This window comes from Tamandua tetradactyla, chromosome 7 (assembly GCF_023851605.1).
Source record: "Tamandua tetradactyla isolate mTamTet1 chromosome 7, mTamTet1.pri, whole genome shotgun sequence".
Classification (NCBI taxonomy): domain Eukaryota; kingdom Metazoa; phylum Chordata; class Mammalia; order Pilosa; family Myrmecophagidae; genus Tamandua; species Tamandua tetradactyla.
Window position 1 is genome coordinate 4,391,751 of NC_135333.1, and position 15,976 is coordinate 4,407,726.

The window sequence follows — 15,976 nt, forward strand, 5'->3', positions numbered from 1 at the left end:
GGCCACAGTGGTTCAGCAGGTAAGAATGCTTGCCTGCCATGCCCGAGGACCCGGGTTCAATTCCCGGTGCCTGCCCATGTTAAAAAAAAAAAAAAACCACAAGCAGATATCATTTCACACCCACAAGGATGACGACTATTAAAAAAAAAAAAAACATTAGACAGGAAAGGATGTGGAAAAATAGGAATATCCATTCATTGCTAGTAGGAAGGTAGAATGGTGCAGCTGCTGTGGAAGACAGTTTGGCAGTTCCTCAGGAAGCTAGAATTACCATATGATCTGGCAATCCTGCTAGTAGGATATACCCAGAGGAACTGAAAGTAGGGACTTGAATAGACAATTACACACCAAAGTTCATTATTCACAACTGCCAAAAGATAGAAGCAACCCAAGTGTCTTTCACGTGATGAATGGATAAACAAAATATGTGTGTGTGTGTGCGTGTGTTATGGAATATTATCGTGGTGGAATATTATTTAGTCATAAAAAAGGAACCAAGTCCTGACATGCAAACCAACATGGATGAACCTTGAGGCCTTTATGTTGAGTGAAAAAGTCAGACACTAGAGGACAAATATTGCATGATCCCACTTTTATGAACTGATTATAATAAGCAACGCATAGTGTTGAAATCTAGAATGGAGGTTACCAGAAGGTAAATTGAGTTCCAGTAATATGGAGTCGAAGCTTAACTTGTATGAAATTTCTTTTTAGACTGATGGCACATTATTGCAATTGTAATTAACAGCACTGAATTAGAGGTGATTGTGGTTTAAAGGGAAGACTGTAGGTTGTATGTATTATTTGAATAATAATTAAAAGAGAAAACATAGGACTGTACAACATAGGGAACCTTGTTGTAGATGATGAACTCTAGTTAATAGTACAAGTATAAGAAGGTTCATTCATGAATTATAACACATGCACAGTACTAATACAAGGCATAAATAATAGGTTGGCGGTTATGGGAAATACACTTACTATAAATAAGACATGATAGTTAGAATTATTTTAATAATCTTTCATCAATTGTAACAAAGGTAACTACTGTTGAAAAGAATAGTACAATTATTATTTTTTTAATGCTATCATCACTTGTCACAAATGTTCCACATGCCGTGCAAGGTGGTGATGGTATGGGAATTCTGTATTTTATGCATGATTGTTTTGTAAACTCACAGCTTCTCTAATTTAAAAAAAAAATGAAGCAAATAATAATAAGAGAAGTTTTATTTCACAATATCAACAGCTATTTAAGTGAACTCCCTAGAATTGGCAGAATGGTTTCTAATATCGAGAGGCTATTTCAGATAGGGCTGTTCTGAGGCTCCATCCTTCCTGAGTAGCCACACTTCTTCAGTTGGGACTTTAGTCTCCAGACATAAATGGAAGTTGATCATTCCTGTCTTTCACTGCTTTGGGGTTCCCTTTTGGTACAGAAGACAGTATCGTTTCACTGTGAACCTAGCAACTTAGCTGGGGGCCTTGTGAACCAGACAGTCCTCCGGAGCTGGCACTCTCTCCTTCCAGATACTTGTGCTGTTTGATTGTGCATGCAGTCATCAGCAGAGGCCAAACCAAAAAATATTTATGTGCCTAGGGAGGAGACTGTGAAATTCCTAGTTACTGGGACATAGGTGCAGTCTGTGCTTCTCAAATGCGCCCTCTCAAAAACCTTGTGATTAAGGTTGGACCGTTCCTCAGGAAAAAAATCTCAGGTGCCAAAATCCCTGGAATACTATAAATGACTTCCAGTTCTCTCAAATCTCTTTCCAAAGGGCATCAGCACTGACATCATGGAAGGCCTATGTTTTTTCTCTTTCTAAACGTCTTAGGTATTTGTTTCGAAAACTCACCAATGACTAGATAGGTAAGTAGACAGATGGATAGTCAGATGGGTGCAATTTCAAACAGACCTAAAGACAATTTGGGGACTCACTATTAACAAAGCACTAAGACCTATAATGTGTAGCTAATAAAACGATTTATATTTTGTTTGTGGTTTTACTGTAAAAGTTAATCTTCATGTTTGTTTAGACAAGTCTTTACAACTTAATTCTAATATGCAAGGATTCATTAGCTAAGCCTGAATCCGCCATGGAAGGGAAGATGTGTAACATTTGAACATACTTATGGAAAATGCAAGCATGTTTCACTTACTTATTAGCAGTAGTAATTCCTATGGAAAAACTACTATATTTACCACCACCCCCAAAGTTAACCTTAAAATTTTCAAAATAAACAAGTCTAATTCATGACATTGGAAACTGGTCTCTGCTGCCTCTTTTAGCATAACGTTCCAGAAAAACTCTTTTTAAAAATCCACAAATCTCTCCAATAAAAGCATGTAAACATTTACCCAGCAGTTTACTACTTATAGCTGAACTTCACTCTGGTTTTGTCTTTTAGAAAGATTTTAATTTTAAATCACAAAATTGATTTAAAATTTTTAAATCACGAAATTGATTGCAGCTTTCCTACCTCATGCTGGAGTGAAAATCTTTTACAGCCACCTTACAATCTGTCCATTGAGACTATGACTGAAGATGCAAGTGACAACGGACTATATAAATACGCTGTGCTTATAGGCCATGCTGCCATCTCTCTTCCAGTAAATTCATTCAGTATATGCTGAAGTTTTGGAATCTACTCTTTGGATGTTCATTTTTCATCTGTACACCCCAGGGAACTGGAGCCTCAATCTCTTCATGGCACCTGTTTTCTTCCTAATATAGTTAATTATATAGATATGTCCTAGTCAGGTGAGTCTCTGGTGGCTTTTATAGAAAATACTTTTGTCATTTACAACCCTACCCCCCAACTTTCTTTTATAAATGCAATAATTCTTTAGGGAAAATTATAAAATTTGTGGAAAATATAAGCATGAAGGTATTTATCACCTTTTTTCTATAATGGACAAAAGTTGGAAAAAAGCATAGCACCTATAATGGGGGTAGGCTACTTATGCCGATATCTATGCAGCTGTAGAAAACAATTAGATGTTAACTATACTTAAGGTACTTACATAAGAGAATATCCTTGATCTTAGGAAATGTGCGTGAAAGTATTACATATTCAAGTAGCATGATGTAAGCAATCTACCCTCAAATGTTCACAAAATAGGCAGGCAGATACAGAGAGAGAGTAAGACAGGGACAAGCAAAATGTTAAAATTAGTGGATCTGGATATCTGGGGGGTGGGGATATGTTGGAGGTTTGCATTATTTTTGCAAAGCCTTGTAAATTTGAGATTATTTCAAAATACTAGTTTAAGGAAGAAAATAAAACAGCGGTAGAAAACCACATGGCATCATGGGACCTTCTTATGAGACATGATTAAATAAAAAGCGAGATGTGGACTTACATATGCAGCCCAATCACATCTGCATAAAAACATATGTACGTGGGAAAACCTTGAAGAAAATATATACAATCTCAGCAGTCACCAGTTGTGTTGAAATGATTTTATCAGGAGTAAAATTTCTTTTCTCTTTTCAAAATTTTCTTCTATACTGTGTCATATTTTTTAAAAGTGTTTTAAGGAAGGAAATAACTGTCCCACAAATTTAATATTTTGGAAACCTCTTATGGAGAAGAGGAATCTAACTGTATCATTTCTTTGGAATGAAAATGTAGCTTCCTCATGGCACTGAACTTTACATGTTCTTTTTTTTGCATGGGCAACACTGTGAACTGAACCCGGGTCTCCCACATGGCAGGCGAGAACTCTGCCTGCTGGGCCATCGTGGCCCACCCTTTACATGTTCTTTAATTTGACTATTCTCCTCTAATTCTCCCTTTCCTCTTTGCCAGGTAGGCTGGTGTGCTGGTTTGAACTTTATGTACCCCAGAAAAGCCATGTTCTAATCCTGATACAATCTTGTGGCGCAGCCATTTCTTTTAAGCCTGATTCAATACTGTAGGGTGGAAACTTCTGATTAGGTTATCACCACAGAGGTGTGATGCACCCAGTTGTGGGTGTGACCTTTGGGTTAGATGGAGATGTAACTCCACCCATCCAAGGTGCGTCTTGATTAGTTTGCTAGAGTCCTTTAAAGGGGAAACGCTGGAGAAATCTCAATTGCAGACGCTTGGAGAACACTTGCTTCAGAGCTGACAGAGATACAGATGTTTGGAGATGCTTGAAGTGCCCACAGAAAGAGGAGATGCCTAGACAAGGGCAGAGCCCATTAGATGTCGCCATGTGCCTTCCCATGTGATGCTAAGCAAGCCAGAACCCAGAGATGTGTCCTAGAAGAGCTAAATGAAGGTCCACAGATGCTTAAAGAGGCCCACTGGCATCAAAAGCTGGAAGCAACAGAACCAGAAACAACGACCAGCAGATGCCAGCCATGTGCCTTCCCAGCTGACAGAGGTATTCCAGATGGCATCAGCCTCTCTTGAGTGAAGGTAGCCTCTTGCTGGTGCCTTAATTTGGATATATTCAGGGCCTTAGAATTGTAACTTGTAATTTATTGAATTCCCTTTTTAAAAGCTGTTCCATTTCTGGTGTATTGATTTCCGGCAGCATTGGCAAATGAATATACCTGGCATGCAGGCATATGCAATAGCCAACAGGCCATCCTGCCTAAGGCCAGTCCAGGCTATGGTTCTTTAATTAGCACTCTTGAAAGGTGAGGAAATTATTTAATCTCCTAAATTACACTGTGGACAAGCTTATAATTCCATTTGCTGCGTAATTAAATTATATATAAATAGCTGTGCATTGAGATTATATATATAAATGTACTTATGTCTGTATCTGAGTAGAGTATTCAGAAGAAGGCAAGAAAAAGTGGACATAATGATTGACTCTGAGGAGAACAAGGGGATTGGAAATTGGGAGTGGATGATACCTAATTTTCAGGATCCTTCTGAACTCTGAGTTCTGTTTATGTTTTGTTTGTTTTACCACATGCCATTTGTTTTAGAAGCAAGAAGCTAAAGAATGGCAATTTTTACAAAATTACAATTATACTATATCCTACCCTTAGCGTTTACTACAAACCCTCATGACAAGGTTGCTAATGGGCATTTTCCAGTCCCCAGTGGTGGAGTCAGTGTATTAGCCCTGCTTTTCTGTCCTCGTGGTTGCTTTTCTGTCCCCATTCGGAGTGTTTTTCATGAGCATTTCCAAGGGCCTACAGCCTCTTTCTGTAAACCTCCCAACAAGAGACTCTGCTGAACCCTGCTGATCACTGCTTCCCTGAAATACCTTCTCTCCTGGGTTCTGTTGGTTTTCAGCTTCTCACTTCTCGTGACTTTCTCTCTCTCATTCTGCTTATAAAGGACTCCAGTGATAGGATTAAGGCCCATCCTGAGTGGGGCCTCACCTTGACTGAAGTAACCGCATGAGAGGTCCTACATACAATGGGTTCACATCCATGGGAATGGATTAAGTTAAGAAACACGTTTCTCTGGGGTATGTACCATCAAACCACTATGCGAAGGGTGGATGATGTTTATAGGCTTGGTTGATTTATGTTTGAAAAAAGAAAGAAACTTCGTCTTTTAAAACCAGCTTTTTTTGGAAAGACATCACATTGGTTCTATTTGGGATGCATAAATATTATTTGAGATAATTGATTAGAATGCAGATTCCAGGACCCATCCAAATTCTGATTCAGCAGTCTGGTATGGGAACAGAAACTCGTTCTGTGAACAAACATTTATAAAATACCTACAATGCGTACGGTATTATTCTAAAGGTACTGGAAATGCAGCAGTGAATAAAAATCCCTGCCTTCGTGATGCTCATATTTTGGTATAACTCAGACAGTTTTTTAAATGTAAATATTTAACATGTCAGAGAGTGATAAGTGCAAATGATAAAGTAAATGAAGGGTATCAGATGTGCTGGGAGTGATCAAGATAGTGATATTACTAGTTTAGAGAGGTGGCTGGGAAGGGCTCTTCAGAGATAAGAGGCCTGGAGGGGTAAGAGAGAGAACCGTGTGCTCATTCCAGAGAGAACAGCCGGAGCAGAGGTCCTGAAGCAGGAGCACATTTGGTGCATTCAGGGAATAGCAAGGAGGGCAGTGTGGCTGGCGTGGTATAAATGAGGTGGAAAGTGGTAAGAGAGGTGGGAAGGGGGTGTGGGGCAAGATCATGCTAGGCCTTCGTAAACCTTGGAGAAAATTTTATGTTGTCCTTTGAAAAAGTCATGAAGCCAATGGAAGGTTTCAAGAAAAGAAATTACATGGTCTGACCTGCGTTTTACTTTATCATTTGCACTCAGCACTCTCTGACATGTTATATGTTTACATTTTAAAAATTGTCTGAGTTCTTCTACCAAAATATGAGCATTGTGAAGGCAGTGACTTGTGTTTTAAAAGGGGGAGAAAAAAGTAGAAACAGGGATAATACTAATTCTAGGAAGAAATTGTGGTAGCTTAGACTAGGATGATAACAAGTGCCACAGGTATTACTGAACCAGGTGGTCCTTCACTACACTTTGAGAAATGGTAATCTAGAATAACTTGGATGTACATGAGATTTATCAGAATTTCCTAAGCATCGTCTTAAAAAATATAAATTCTTATGCCTTATACCAGACCTACTGATACAGAATCACTGAAGTGAAGCCCAGGAATCATCAGTTTGCCATTAGTATAGCTTGTTTATTATCACTTACCCAGGGCTATTTCAGAACTTCCTTAAAGTCTCTACATTTTAGCTGATTGAAAAAGAGAGACGATTTATTGTGACTAACCCTCCATCAGAGAAGAATTGCAGAAGTTGGATAAAACATTTTAAACTGCCATTTGAAAGCATCAAAAAGCAACCAATACTGCCAGAACTTGAAGCGCCAAGATCCCAATGTAAAGGGAAACACCTTTCATTTGGTGGTGCTTTTATCCTCTTGCAGAATTTGATAATTCAAAGTGTAGATCATAGAAGCCAAACAGAAATCAGCAGCATTGCGCTTCTGGTATACCTAGACACAGCATAAAAAACTGCTGAAAATCAAAGTAGAGACAAAATCTGAAAAGAATCCATAGAAAAATGATACATTATCTTCAAAAGAACAACAATAAGAATTTACAATTGATTTCTCAACAGAAAAACTGAAAGCCAGGAAACAATGAAATGATATTTTCAAAGGGCTGAAAAAAATATAACTTTCAACTAAGATTTCTAAATGCAATGAGAATACCCTTTAAAAAAATAAAAGCAAAATAAAAATATTTTCTAAAAGAGAGATAATGGGAATCTTCAGGCAAAGGGACATGATCCTAGATGGAAGCACAATAACTCAGGAAGGAATGATGAGCTTTAAAAAGAGTAAATATTTGGTTATATATAAATAAATACTGACTGTTTAAAACAGTAGGAATAATGTGTCATAGGGTTTTAAAATATGTAGATTGAAATTCATGGCAATAATAGCCCAAAATATGGTAAGGAAGTAAATGGAATTGTAGTGTTAGAAGGTCCATGCATTGTCCAAGAAGTGATAAAATTACCAAAGAAAGTATATTCTAAGGAGTCAGGAATTCATGTTGTAATATCTACTACTAGAAAAGTAATAAAAGAATGTATTCCTTAACAAGTTAATATGTTGGGGTATGAAATATTTTTATTTGATTAACTCATAAAAAAGCAAAGTAGATTAAATGGGAAAAATAGAAAATATAATTAAAATGTAATATTTAAACCCAAATAGAGCAGTAATTACATTAATTGTAAATGGATTAAAATTCCCATAAAGATTGGTGGAAGTATAAGTTGGCACAGCTGCTTTGAAAGACTTTGGCACTATTTTCTAAAGCTTACCCTATACATACAACCCTGCCATTTTTCTCCTTGGTATATAGCTAACATAAATTCATACATATGTGCACTAAGTGAAATATTCAGGAATGTTCTTAGCAGTATTTGAAATCTAAGCCACCCAACTGTCCATCAGCTGTAGAATGGCTACACAAATTATATAATAGACATAAAGTTAAATATTGGTTTAGTTTCCCAACTGCTAAAACAGATACCATACAATAGGTTGGTTTAAACAATGGAAATTTATTGGCTCATGGTTTTGGGTCTAGAAGGAATTCAACATTGAGGCATTAGCAAGGCAATGCTTTCTCTCAAAAGACTGTGACATTCTGGGGCTGACTGCCAGTGATCCTTGGTCCTTGGCTTTTCTGTCACATGCCATGAGAGTGGCATCATCTCTTTTCTCTTCTGGATTCCATTGACTTCCAGCTCCTGGCTGCCCCCTGTGGCTTCTCCTTCTGTGTTCAGTTTCCTTTGTGTATAAAGGCTTCAGCCATGCTGAATTAAGCCCCACCCTAATTCAGTTTGGGCACACCCCTTAACTAATAACTAATAACAAAGATCAAAGATCTTATTTACAAATGGCTTTGTACCCACAAGACCAGGAATTGGGACATGAATGTGCCTTTTGTGGGGGACTCTATCCCCAACAGCTATACAACAAGTGAATTAGCGCTATCAACAACAGCATGGATGAATCTCTTGGATATAATATTGAGTGAAAGGAACCAGGCATGAAAGAGTATATATGTATGGTTCCACCTTTATAAATTAAAAAAAATAAGCTATGGAGATAGAAGTTAGCATAGTGATTATGTTTGGGGGAGATAGATAATAGCTGTGAGAAGGCACGGGGTGTTCAGGGTGCTGGTATATTCTATATGTTGGTAGAGAGGTTTGTTACATGTGTGGCTTCACCTCATAAAAATTAATCAAACTGTACACCTAATTTTTGTGCATTAAAAAAATGTATGTTGTACTTCAATTTTAAAAAATAGTTTTGCCTTAAAGCAAACAAAAAAGAAAGAGAGGCAGCATTAACTTCTGAATCCAGATTTGGTTGCACATGATAATCACCTAGAAAAAAATTTTTAATACAGTGCACTCACACTTCTATGCAAATGTACAGTAACAATATATAGGTATGAATAATGCTTCATTTGTATATAAAATTTCAACTAATGTCACATTCCCAAGAACTTAAGTGTTAGACAAGTATCACAATATTAATGCTGACGGGCCAAGAGGACTATAAATAGAAAGTGGTAGTGTTAAAATTAGCTGGCAAACAGAAATAAAGTGCTGCTGTGGCAAAATTAGTCCAGCTCTGTCAGTTTTAAACCCTAGAATGACTTCAAGAATGTGTCTCATATAAACGCACCATCCTTGACATTATCCTGGCCCCTGACTATATGATTTAGTACATCTAGGGTTGAATCCAAGAAATATGTGTTTTAAATGCTCCCTGGCATTTCTTGAGACTGGTGGTCTATGCATCATTGTTTGAGAACCCGTTGTCCTTCATAAAGAAATAAGCATATTCATTCTGTAAAAATGTGTTTATTTACATATATTATGTGCCAGGTTGCGAGGCTATAAGATGAAGAAAAATGTAACACCCATACAAAGCTTATGTCCTAGTGAAGTCAGACATTAAATAAGCAGTTGCAATAAAGTACAATTATAAGAAAGTGTCCTGTATGCTATGATAAGAGTACAGAGCACTGTGGGAGCACATATCAGGGATGCATCACTGAAAGGGACATATGAGCTCGTACTCGATAGATGTAAAGAAACCACCCAGACAGAGGAAAAAGGAAGGAGTGTTTTGGAAAAAGGGAATAGCATCCATTGAGACTAAAGCAGAGGAAGAGAGCACACTGAATTCCAGGAACTTACATGAGTTCAGACTGCCTTAAAAAGGGTATGGATGGATAAGTGTTGGCAAATAAAGCTACAGGTTGGGTAAGGGGCAGAACCTGGTAAGCCCAGGAGGAATTTGGACATTATCCTAAGGGGAAAGTGGAGAAAGGGAAGAGTCTCTCTGACTGTGGTATGGAGAATGGAATGGATTTGGATTGGAGCAGGGGAAACAGCAAAGAGAGACGATTGATTTGATTCCTGTGGCAGTAGTCCAAGTGAAAGAGGATGGAGCATGGACCGTTGTTGTAGCTCTGAGAAGAAGAGATATTTAGGAAAAATAATCTATAGACCTTGGTGATGAATTAGATGTGATGAGGCAAAAGATGTTAAGAATGATTCCCAAGTATCTGGCATGGTCAGAAACTTGAATCACCAGTTAGTGATGGGAGATTAAAGTGGAAGATATTGAGTTCAGTTTGGGAAGCCCGAGTGGGCTGTGAAGCATCTGGGAATGTGCAGGACAAGATGGTGTCAGAAATGTCTTGACTGTAGTCATCTGTTGGGCTTTGAAACCATGGCAGTAGATCAGATTGTTCAGTGACCCTTTATAAGACAAAAAGAAAAAGAACCAGAGGAGAATCCTGAGTAAATATCAAAAAGGTCTTGCAGAGGATGCCTAGAAGGGTGAGGAGGGTTCAGAGGAAACCAAGGGGTGTGTGCTAAGTTGGAAGCAAAGAAGAAAGGCTGTTTAAAGCAGGAACAGTCAAAAATGTTAGAGGCACCCAAGAGTGAGATGAGGACTAGAAAGTGCCTATTGGATTTAGCAATAAGAGGGTCACTAATAATCAGTCTGGGGGCTTAGGTGAGTGGTACAAACAGATACTGGATTTGAGTGATGAAGAGAGAGCTAGGTGAGGACATGGGGAAAATGAGTGCAGACAACTGTTCTGAGAGTTAGGCTCTGAAAGAGGATACAGAGAGAAAAATGAGTTGGACAGAGACACTTTCATTTATTTGGGAGGTATTTCAGGGTTGAAGAAGCTTAAAATATATATCAATGGTGATTTTAAAAATGACCCAGAAGAGAAAGGAGATAATTAAGAGTGGTCATGGAGGAATAAACACAGACTACAGGTCTGGAGGCCTGGATTCTAGCAAAAATATCTGTCTGAACATGAGCATGTCTTTAATGTTTGGGCTTCAGCATCCTTATTTCTAATGGAAGGTTTTCTCCATGTCTGTACTCTTTAAAGTACACTCCTCAAAGCTTTCTCAGAGCACCTACATTTCACCTTCAACCACAGCAACCTGACCTTTCTCTTATGCGTTTTGTAATTAATTTTTAACAATGTAATACATGTGCATCCTTTGGAAAAAGCAAAATAATTCTAAAAGAATTATGGTTAAAAAAAAAAAAACTGCAACTTCTGCCCCACCACACCTCCCTATTCCCTGCCATTCTCAACTCTTGTGGATATTTCCCCTGGTATTTATGTCAGTTGACCTAAATTATATATTTGTATCAGTGTTCCTTGGATATAGACATCTACTGATTTCCATCCCATCCCACACCCATTTTCCCTGTTTCTATCCCCTCCAACAGAACAATGTCCCAATTTTTGGCTAATGGTGTTTTCACTATTATAGGCAAGCACACGTGGCTCGCTGCTAAGCCAAGTGGCGCCTATGACTGTGCCTCCTTTTGTGATTCACCCTGCATTTTTCCTGGCATTATTTTCCTCTTTTGTTCCATTTACCTTTGACTTCCATTTAATGATTGCTCTTTTTTTTTTTTTCAATGTTCCATTGTTTCATAAACCTAAAAGTAGTTTGCTTGTGCTTAATCGGCTTCTGGTCTTCTTTGGTCTCCAGAAAGTCTAGTCCTGGGACTTCCATCACTGCCTGCCTGCATTTGGTGACCTACTTCCTGCCTCCTGTCTTCCTCTCCATTGGTTTACCCCATGTTTTGGTACAGCCTGTCCTTATTTTACCCTCTCATTTGATTTATAGTTGACTTGTTATAGAAATCTCCTTTGAAAACAATTTTCCTTCAAAAGTTTTAAAAGCCAGCTACCATTTTTATCCTTGACAAGTCTGATGTTGTTTTGATTTTTTTTTTTAATCTCTTGACTATTTTGGTTTCTTTCTCATTGGAAGCTTTTAAGTCTTACCTTTATTCCTTTATTTCACAAGGATGTACCTCGTTGCAATTTTTTCTTCATTCATTTCTTGGTGGGCACCTTCTTTGTGAAGACTCTTGTCCTTAAGTTCTAAGAAACTTTTTTGAATTTGCTCCTTAGTAATTTCCTCCACTTCATTTTCTCCCTCTTCTCTTTCTACAGCTTCTTTTAGTTTAGTATTGACCCTTCTAATTTTGTCTTTCCTTTGTTCCTTATATCTCTCTCTGCCTCTCTCTCTCTCACTCTCCTCATTCTCTTTCTCATATTTAATAGGAAATTATTTTGATTATCTTGAGTTTATATTCCAACTCTTCTATTCATTTTTTCAGTGCAGCTAGCCTAATTTTAGCAATTTTCCCTTGTTTCATGGTTACAATTTTTTCTCTTGTCTTTCCGAGAAATATTCTCTCCCTCCACCTGTGTAAATCCTACCAATCCTGCAAGGTTATGGTCAAACTCCACATCACTTATGAGACCTGCCCTGATTGTCCAACTGTCTACACTGGAGAGGAATTCTACAGAATTGTTATGACCCCACCATCCAACTTGTGATTGTCTTTGGCCTGGTATTGCTTCCTATTGAGGGATCAGTCTTATTTCCCCACTTATACCATAATCTTCTCAAGAGCAGGGACTATTTTTTTTTCTTACCCACCACAGTGTCTTGTCTAAAATTGGGAGTATAGCAAGTGCTAAACAAGTATTTGTTGATTTGATTAAATAACAAGATATCCGAATCCCGCCATGCCAGGTTATTCCAGTCAGGGTCCTTTAAAGAGTACCAAGAATGTAGATGCTGGCCAAGTAATGGGAGTACAGAATCTTCATAGATTTTTGCAGTTCTCCTATATTTTATAAAGTTTCAGTCACACATAGTTCAATAGCAATTTTTTAGTGACTTGCTTGCTTGCTTCTATTGAGTCTTTCTTGAAGCTCTCAGCTTAGATTTCATAAAAGCAACAACATTGTTTTCTCACTGTTCTCACTGATTTATGAAATAATTAATTGAATTATGTAATTCAAATAACAAAGAGCAATTGGCACAAGTAGAATTGCAAACAAATATGTCTGAATCTTGGTCTGCATATGGCTCGTTTGGTAGGAACTGAATGCCGTGGGTATGCTGAATACTAATCTGCCAGCCTTGAGTATTTAGCTGGCCAAGAGCATCAGCAGATGAATTTTACAGAGAGAATGAGGAGCATTCGTCTTTCAAGTCAGATAAGTGAAAGTCAGTCAAGGGAGCTTCTACTCTACTCTATTCTTTGTATACAAAGAGGAGGTCTCCAGCCAAAATGGATCTGTACTGATCATCTTTCTTGGTTTCCCTTGCAATTAAGGGCACACATGGGTGAACCAGATGACCCAGATTAGTGCAGTGTGGTCTTAAAACAGAACAAGGCTCGGGGCCCATGGGGCCAATCTGCTGGGCCTCATTAGAGCCACACTTCACCCACCTGAGCTATAATCTGTATCTGTGAATCCTCAAAGAGCCAAAAGAGCTCTAGTGGGCTGTCTTGCATATACTATCTCCGGGTTGGTGTCCCCATTCCCCTCCCCACTTCCAATTGGCCACTTGGGCTATTATTGCCCAGCCATGTCTGGGTCCCCTGCCCTCTCTTCACCATTTCTACAACCATCAGACTTTGGAGAAGTCAAACATAGATTCTCATAAAAGATGTAAGCTGCCCAACTGGCTCTGGCACAACATGAATTTTTTTTTATAATAGAGTCAGGTGGAACGTAGAAATCCTACTGTGTAGTATTGCCTTAAGCAAACTTCTAAATATAGTTAAAATAGGTTGCATTAATGGTAGGAAAGAATTTCCTGTTGGTCACATTTAAGGACTGGTATCACTTTATATGCACTCTGATCACACACATGAAGGACGCCGTCCCTGATAACTGTCCCTGGGGAAAAGAAGACTGTTGAATGGCAAGGGGTTTGGAAATACTACATAGAAACACCACTATATGAAGTTAAATATGGCTAATGTAAATGTCATCATCTCATTTAGAATTTTCATTGTCCCCCAGATGAAAGTTGCATCTATTGAAAGCCAAAATGGAAGCAATTCAGTTGAATTCGTTTCATGTTAAATTTAGTAATTTGAATGTTTTACCCAGGTGCTAATATTTTTAGAAATAGCCTAGCGTTTTGAAATCAGTGAAAGGGTGACTAAATACACCACTCTTTACAAAACTGTAAGTGTGTTTCCTCTCCACCATTCTCTCAGGCATTCATTCATTTCTCTAATGAGTTTTCTGTTTCTTTTGTGGATATCTCAGAGTTGAGTAATGGACAAAGGCAGAGGTCATTTTAGAGCAATAGCCAGAACAAACAACAAAATAAAGTTAAGATTCCCACCAAATTCCCTTTGGCTCATCTTTTTCCTTTTGCTTCTTTACTGCCGCATTTTAATATTAAGTGGCACAGGCTGCAGCTATTCCTTACCATTGTATATGTGGACTATAGTGATGTCTTTCCTTTTGCTTTTGTGGCTATTCAGTTAGGCCTGAGTCTCTTTTAAATCACTTTGTAAGCTGGCTCCCCACTCCTGGGCTGGTCCTCAGCACTCACCTCTGAGCTCAGCCCTGCTACCCTATGCCCTGTGAGCCTGGGTGGTACCCTCTGTTGGCGTGGTACTTCCTTACTCGTCCATCTCCTGGGTGGTACTCTCTGTTGGCGTGGTACTTCCTTACTCGTCCATCTCCTGGGTGGTACTCTCTGTTGGCGTGGTACTTCCTTACTCGTCCATCTCCTGGGTGGTACTCTCTGTTGGCGTGGTACTTCCTTACTCATCCATCTCCTGGCCTGGGCTCATCATGCCCAACAGAACCACTGTCTTCACTTTCCCCAAACACTCGAACCCTCTGCAGCCTCCTCTGGTTTCTTCTTCTTCATGTGAAGGAATGACTATTTTTAAAAACATTGTTTCCAATATCAATGATTCTTTCCCCTAAAATCTGCCCACGGGACCAAGGACCTTGAAAAACTTTCTTCTACCAGTTTCCCCTCTCTCCTAAGACACTGGACTCCCAGATCTGCTTATTTCTCCTGTGCTATATGCTTAGATGGGGCAGAAACATGAACATCCCCATGGGGGGCGGGTAATACACCCCAAAAGTGGCCTCCCAGAGAAAATGTGTCCATAGACCTCAGTTAACACTATTTACATGGTAGCCAAAATGTGTGGTAGCTCTGTTCAAGAATCCATTATTCTTGCTTCATTGCAAAGGCAATTCTAGTTTAGGGCAAAGTGTGAAGATTACCTTTCAATGAGTTCTCTTCTAATAGCCATCCCTCGTCCATAAAAAGGTCTAGAGACTTCCTTCTCTTCCTAAGCAAGTGACAGAACCCCTTCATCAGTCACCACAGAATGGGGTGTTCAGATCAAATTATCAACATTACCTTCTGTGTAGAGCCGTCAGTCCCAAACCTAAAATGAACAAAAGGAACAATCCATGACACCAGACCATTGTGTGTCCTGTTCTTCAATGGAGTTAAGCAATAGATTGAAGAGCTTTAGTAGAAAAATGCTTATTAAAAATAATAATCAATTTTCTTTAAATCTGCCCTTTTCTATATTTGCTAAAAAAAAAAAAAAACTGGGTATAGGAACAAAAAAGTGGTCTGTCTCAACCCAAAAATATAATAACACTGCCTCTCTTTCCTTGTTTTAGGGAATGCTGTCGCTTTTTTGGAGACAATGGCTTGACTTTGAAGGTGTTTTTTACCAAGGCAGCACCCTTTGGTGTTCTTTGGACACTCACAAACTACCTGTACTTACATGCAATAAAGAAAATAAACACTACGGATGTCTCCGTGTTGTTCTGCTGCAACAAAGCTTTTGTGTTCTTGCTCTCATGGATCGTTCTCAGGGACAGGTTCATGGGAGTGAGGGTAAGTTCCTTATTATCTGTCTTCTCCCCTCACTCAGTCATGTCAACCAAAACCTGCCCATTTGGCTTGCTTAGCTCCATGTGTTGGGCCATAAGCCTAAGCTACTGACCACTTTTCTTCCAATTTGCAGCAGTAAAGGAGCCCGGCAGAGGGCCCAGTTCTGGGTGTGCCTTGCAAACCTTCTTGCTTGCAAACCATACTAGACAAGCATTCATTAAAGCACCTTTCATTTCAAGCATTTCAATAAGCATTC

General features: G+C 38.7%; 1 protein-coding gene across 1 annotated transcript in view; it reads left to right on the top strand.

Moving 5' to 3' along the window:
- Positions 1 to 15,976, top strand: part of SLC35F3 (solute carrier family 35 member F3) — a 135,641-nt gene that overhangs the window by 105,137 nt on the left and 14,528 nt on the right. Inside the window, exon 3 of the mRNA XM_077167804.1 lies at positions 15,504 to 15,723. Within this exon, the coding sequence (XP_077023919.1) occupies positions 15,504 to 15,723 (220 nt within the window). The remainder of the gene's footprint in view (positions 1 to 15,503; positions 15,724 to 15,976) is intronic.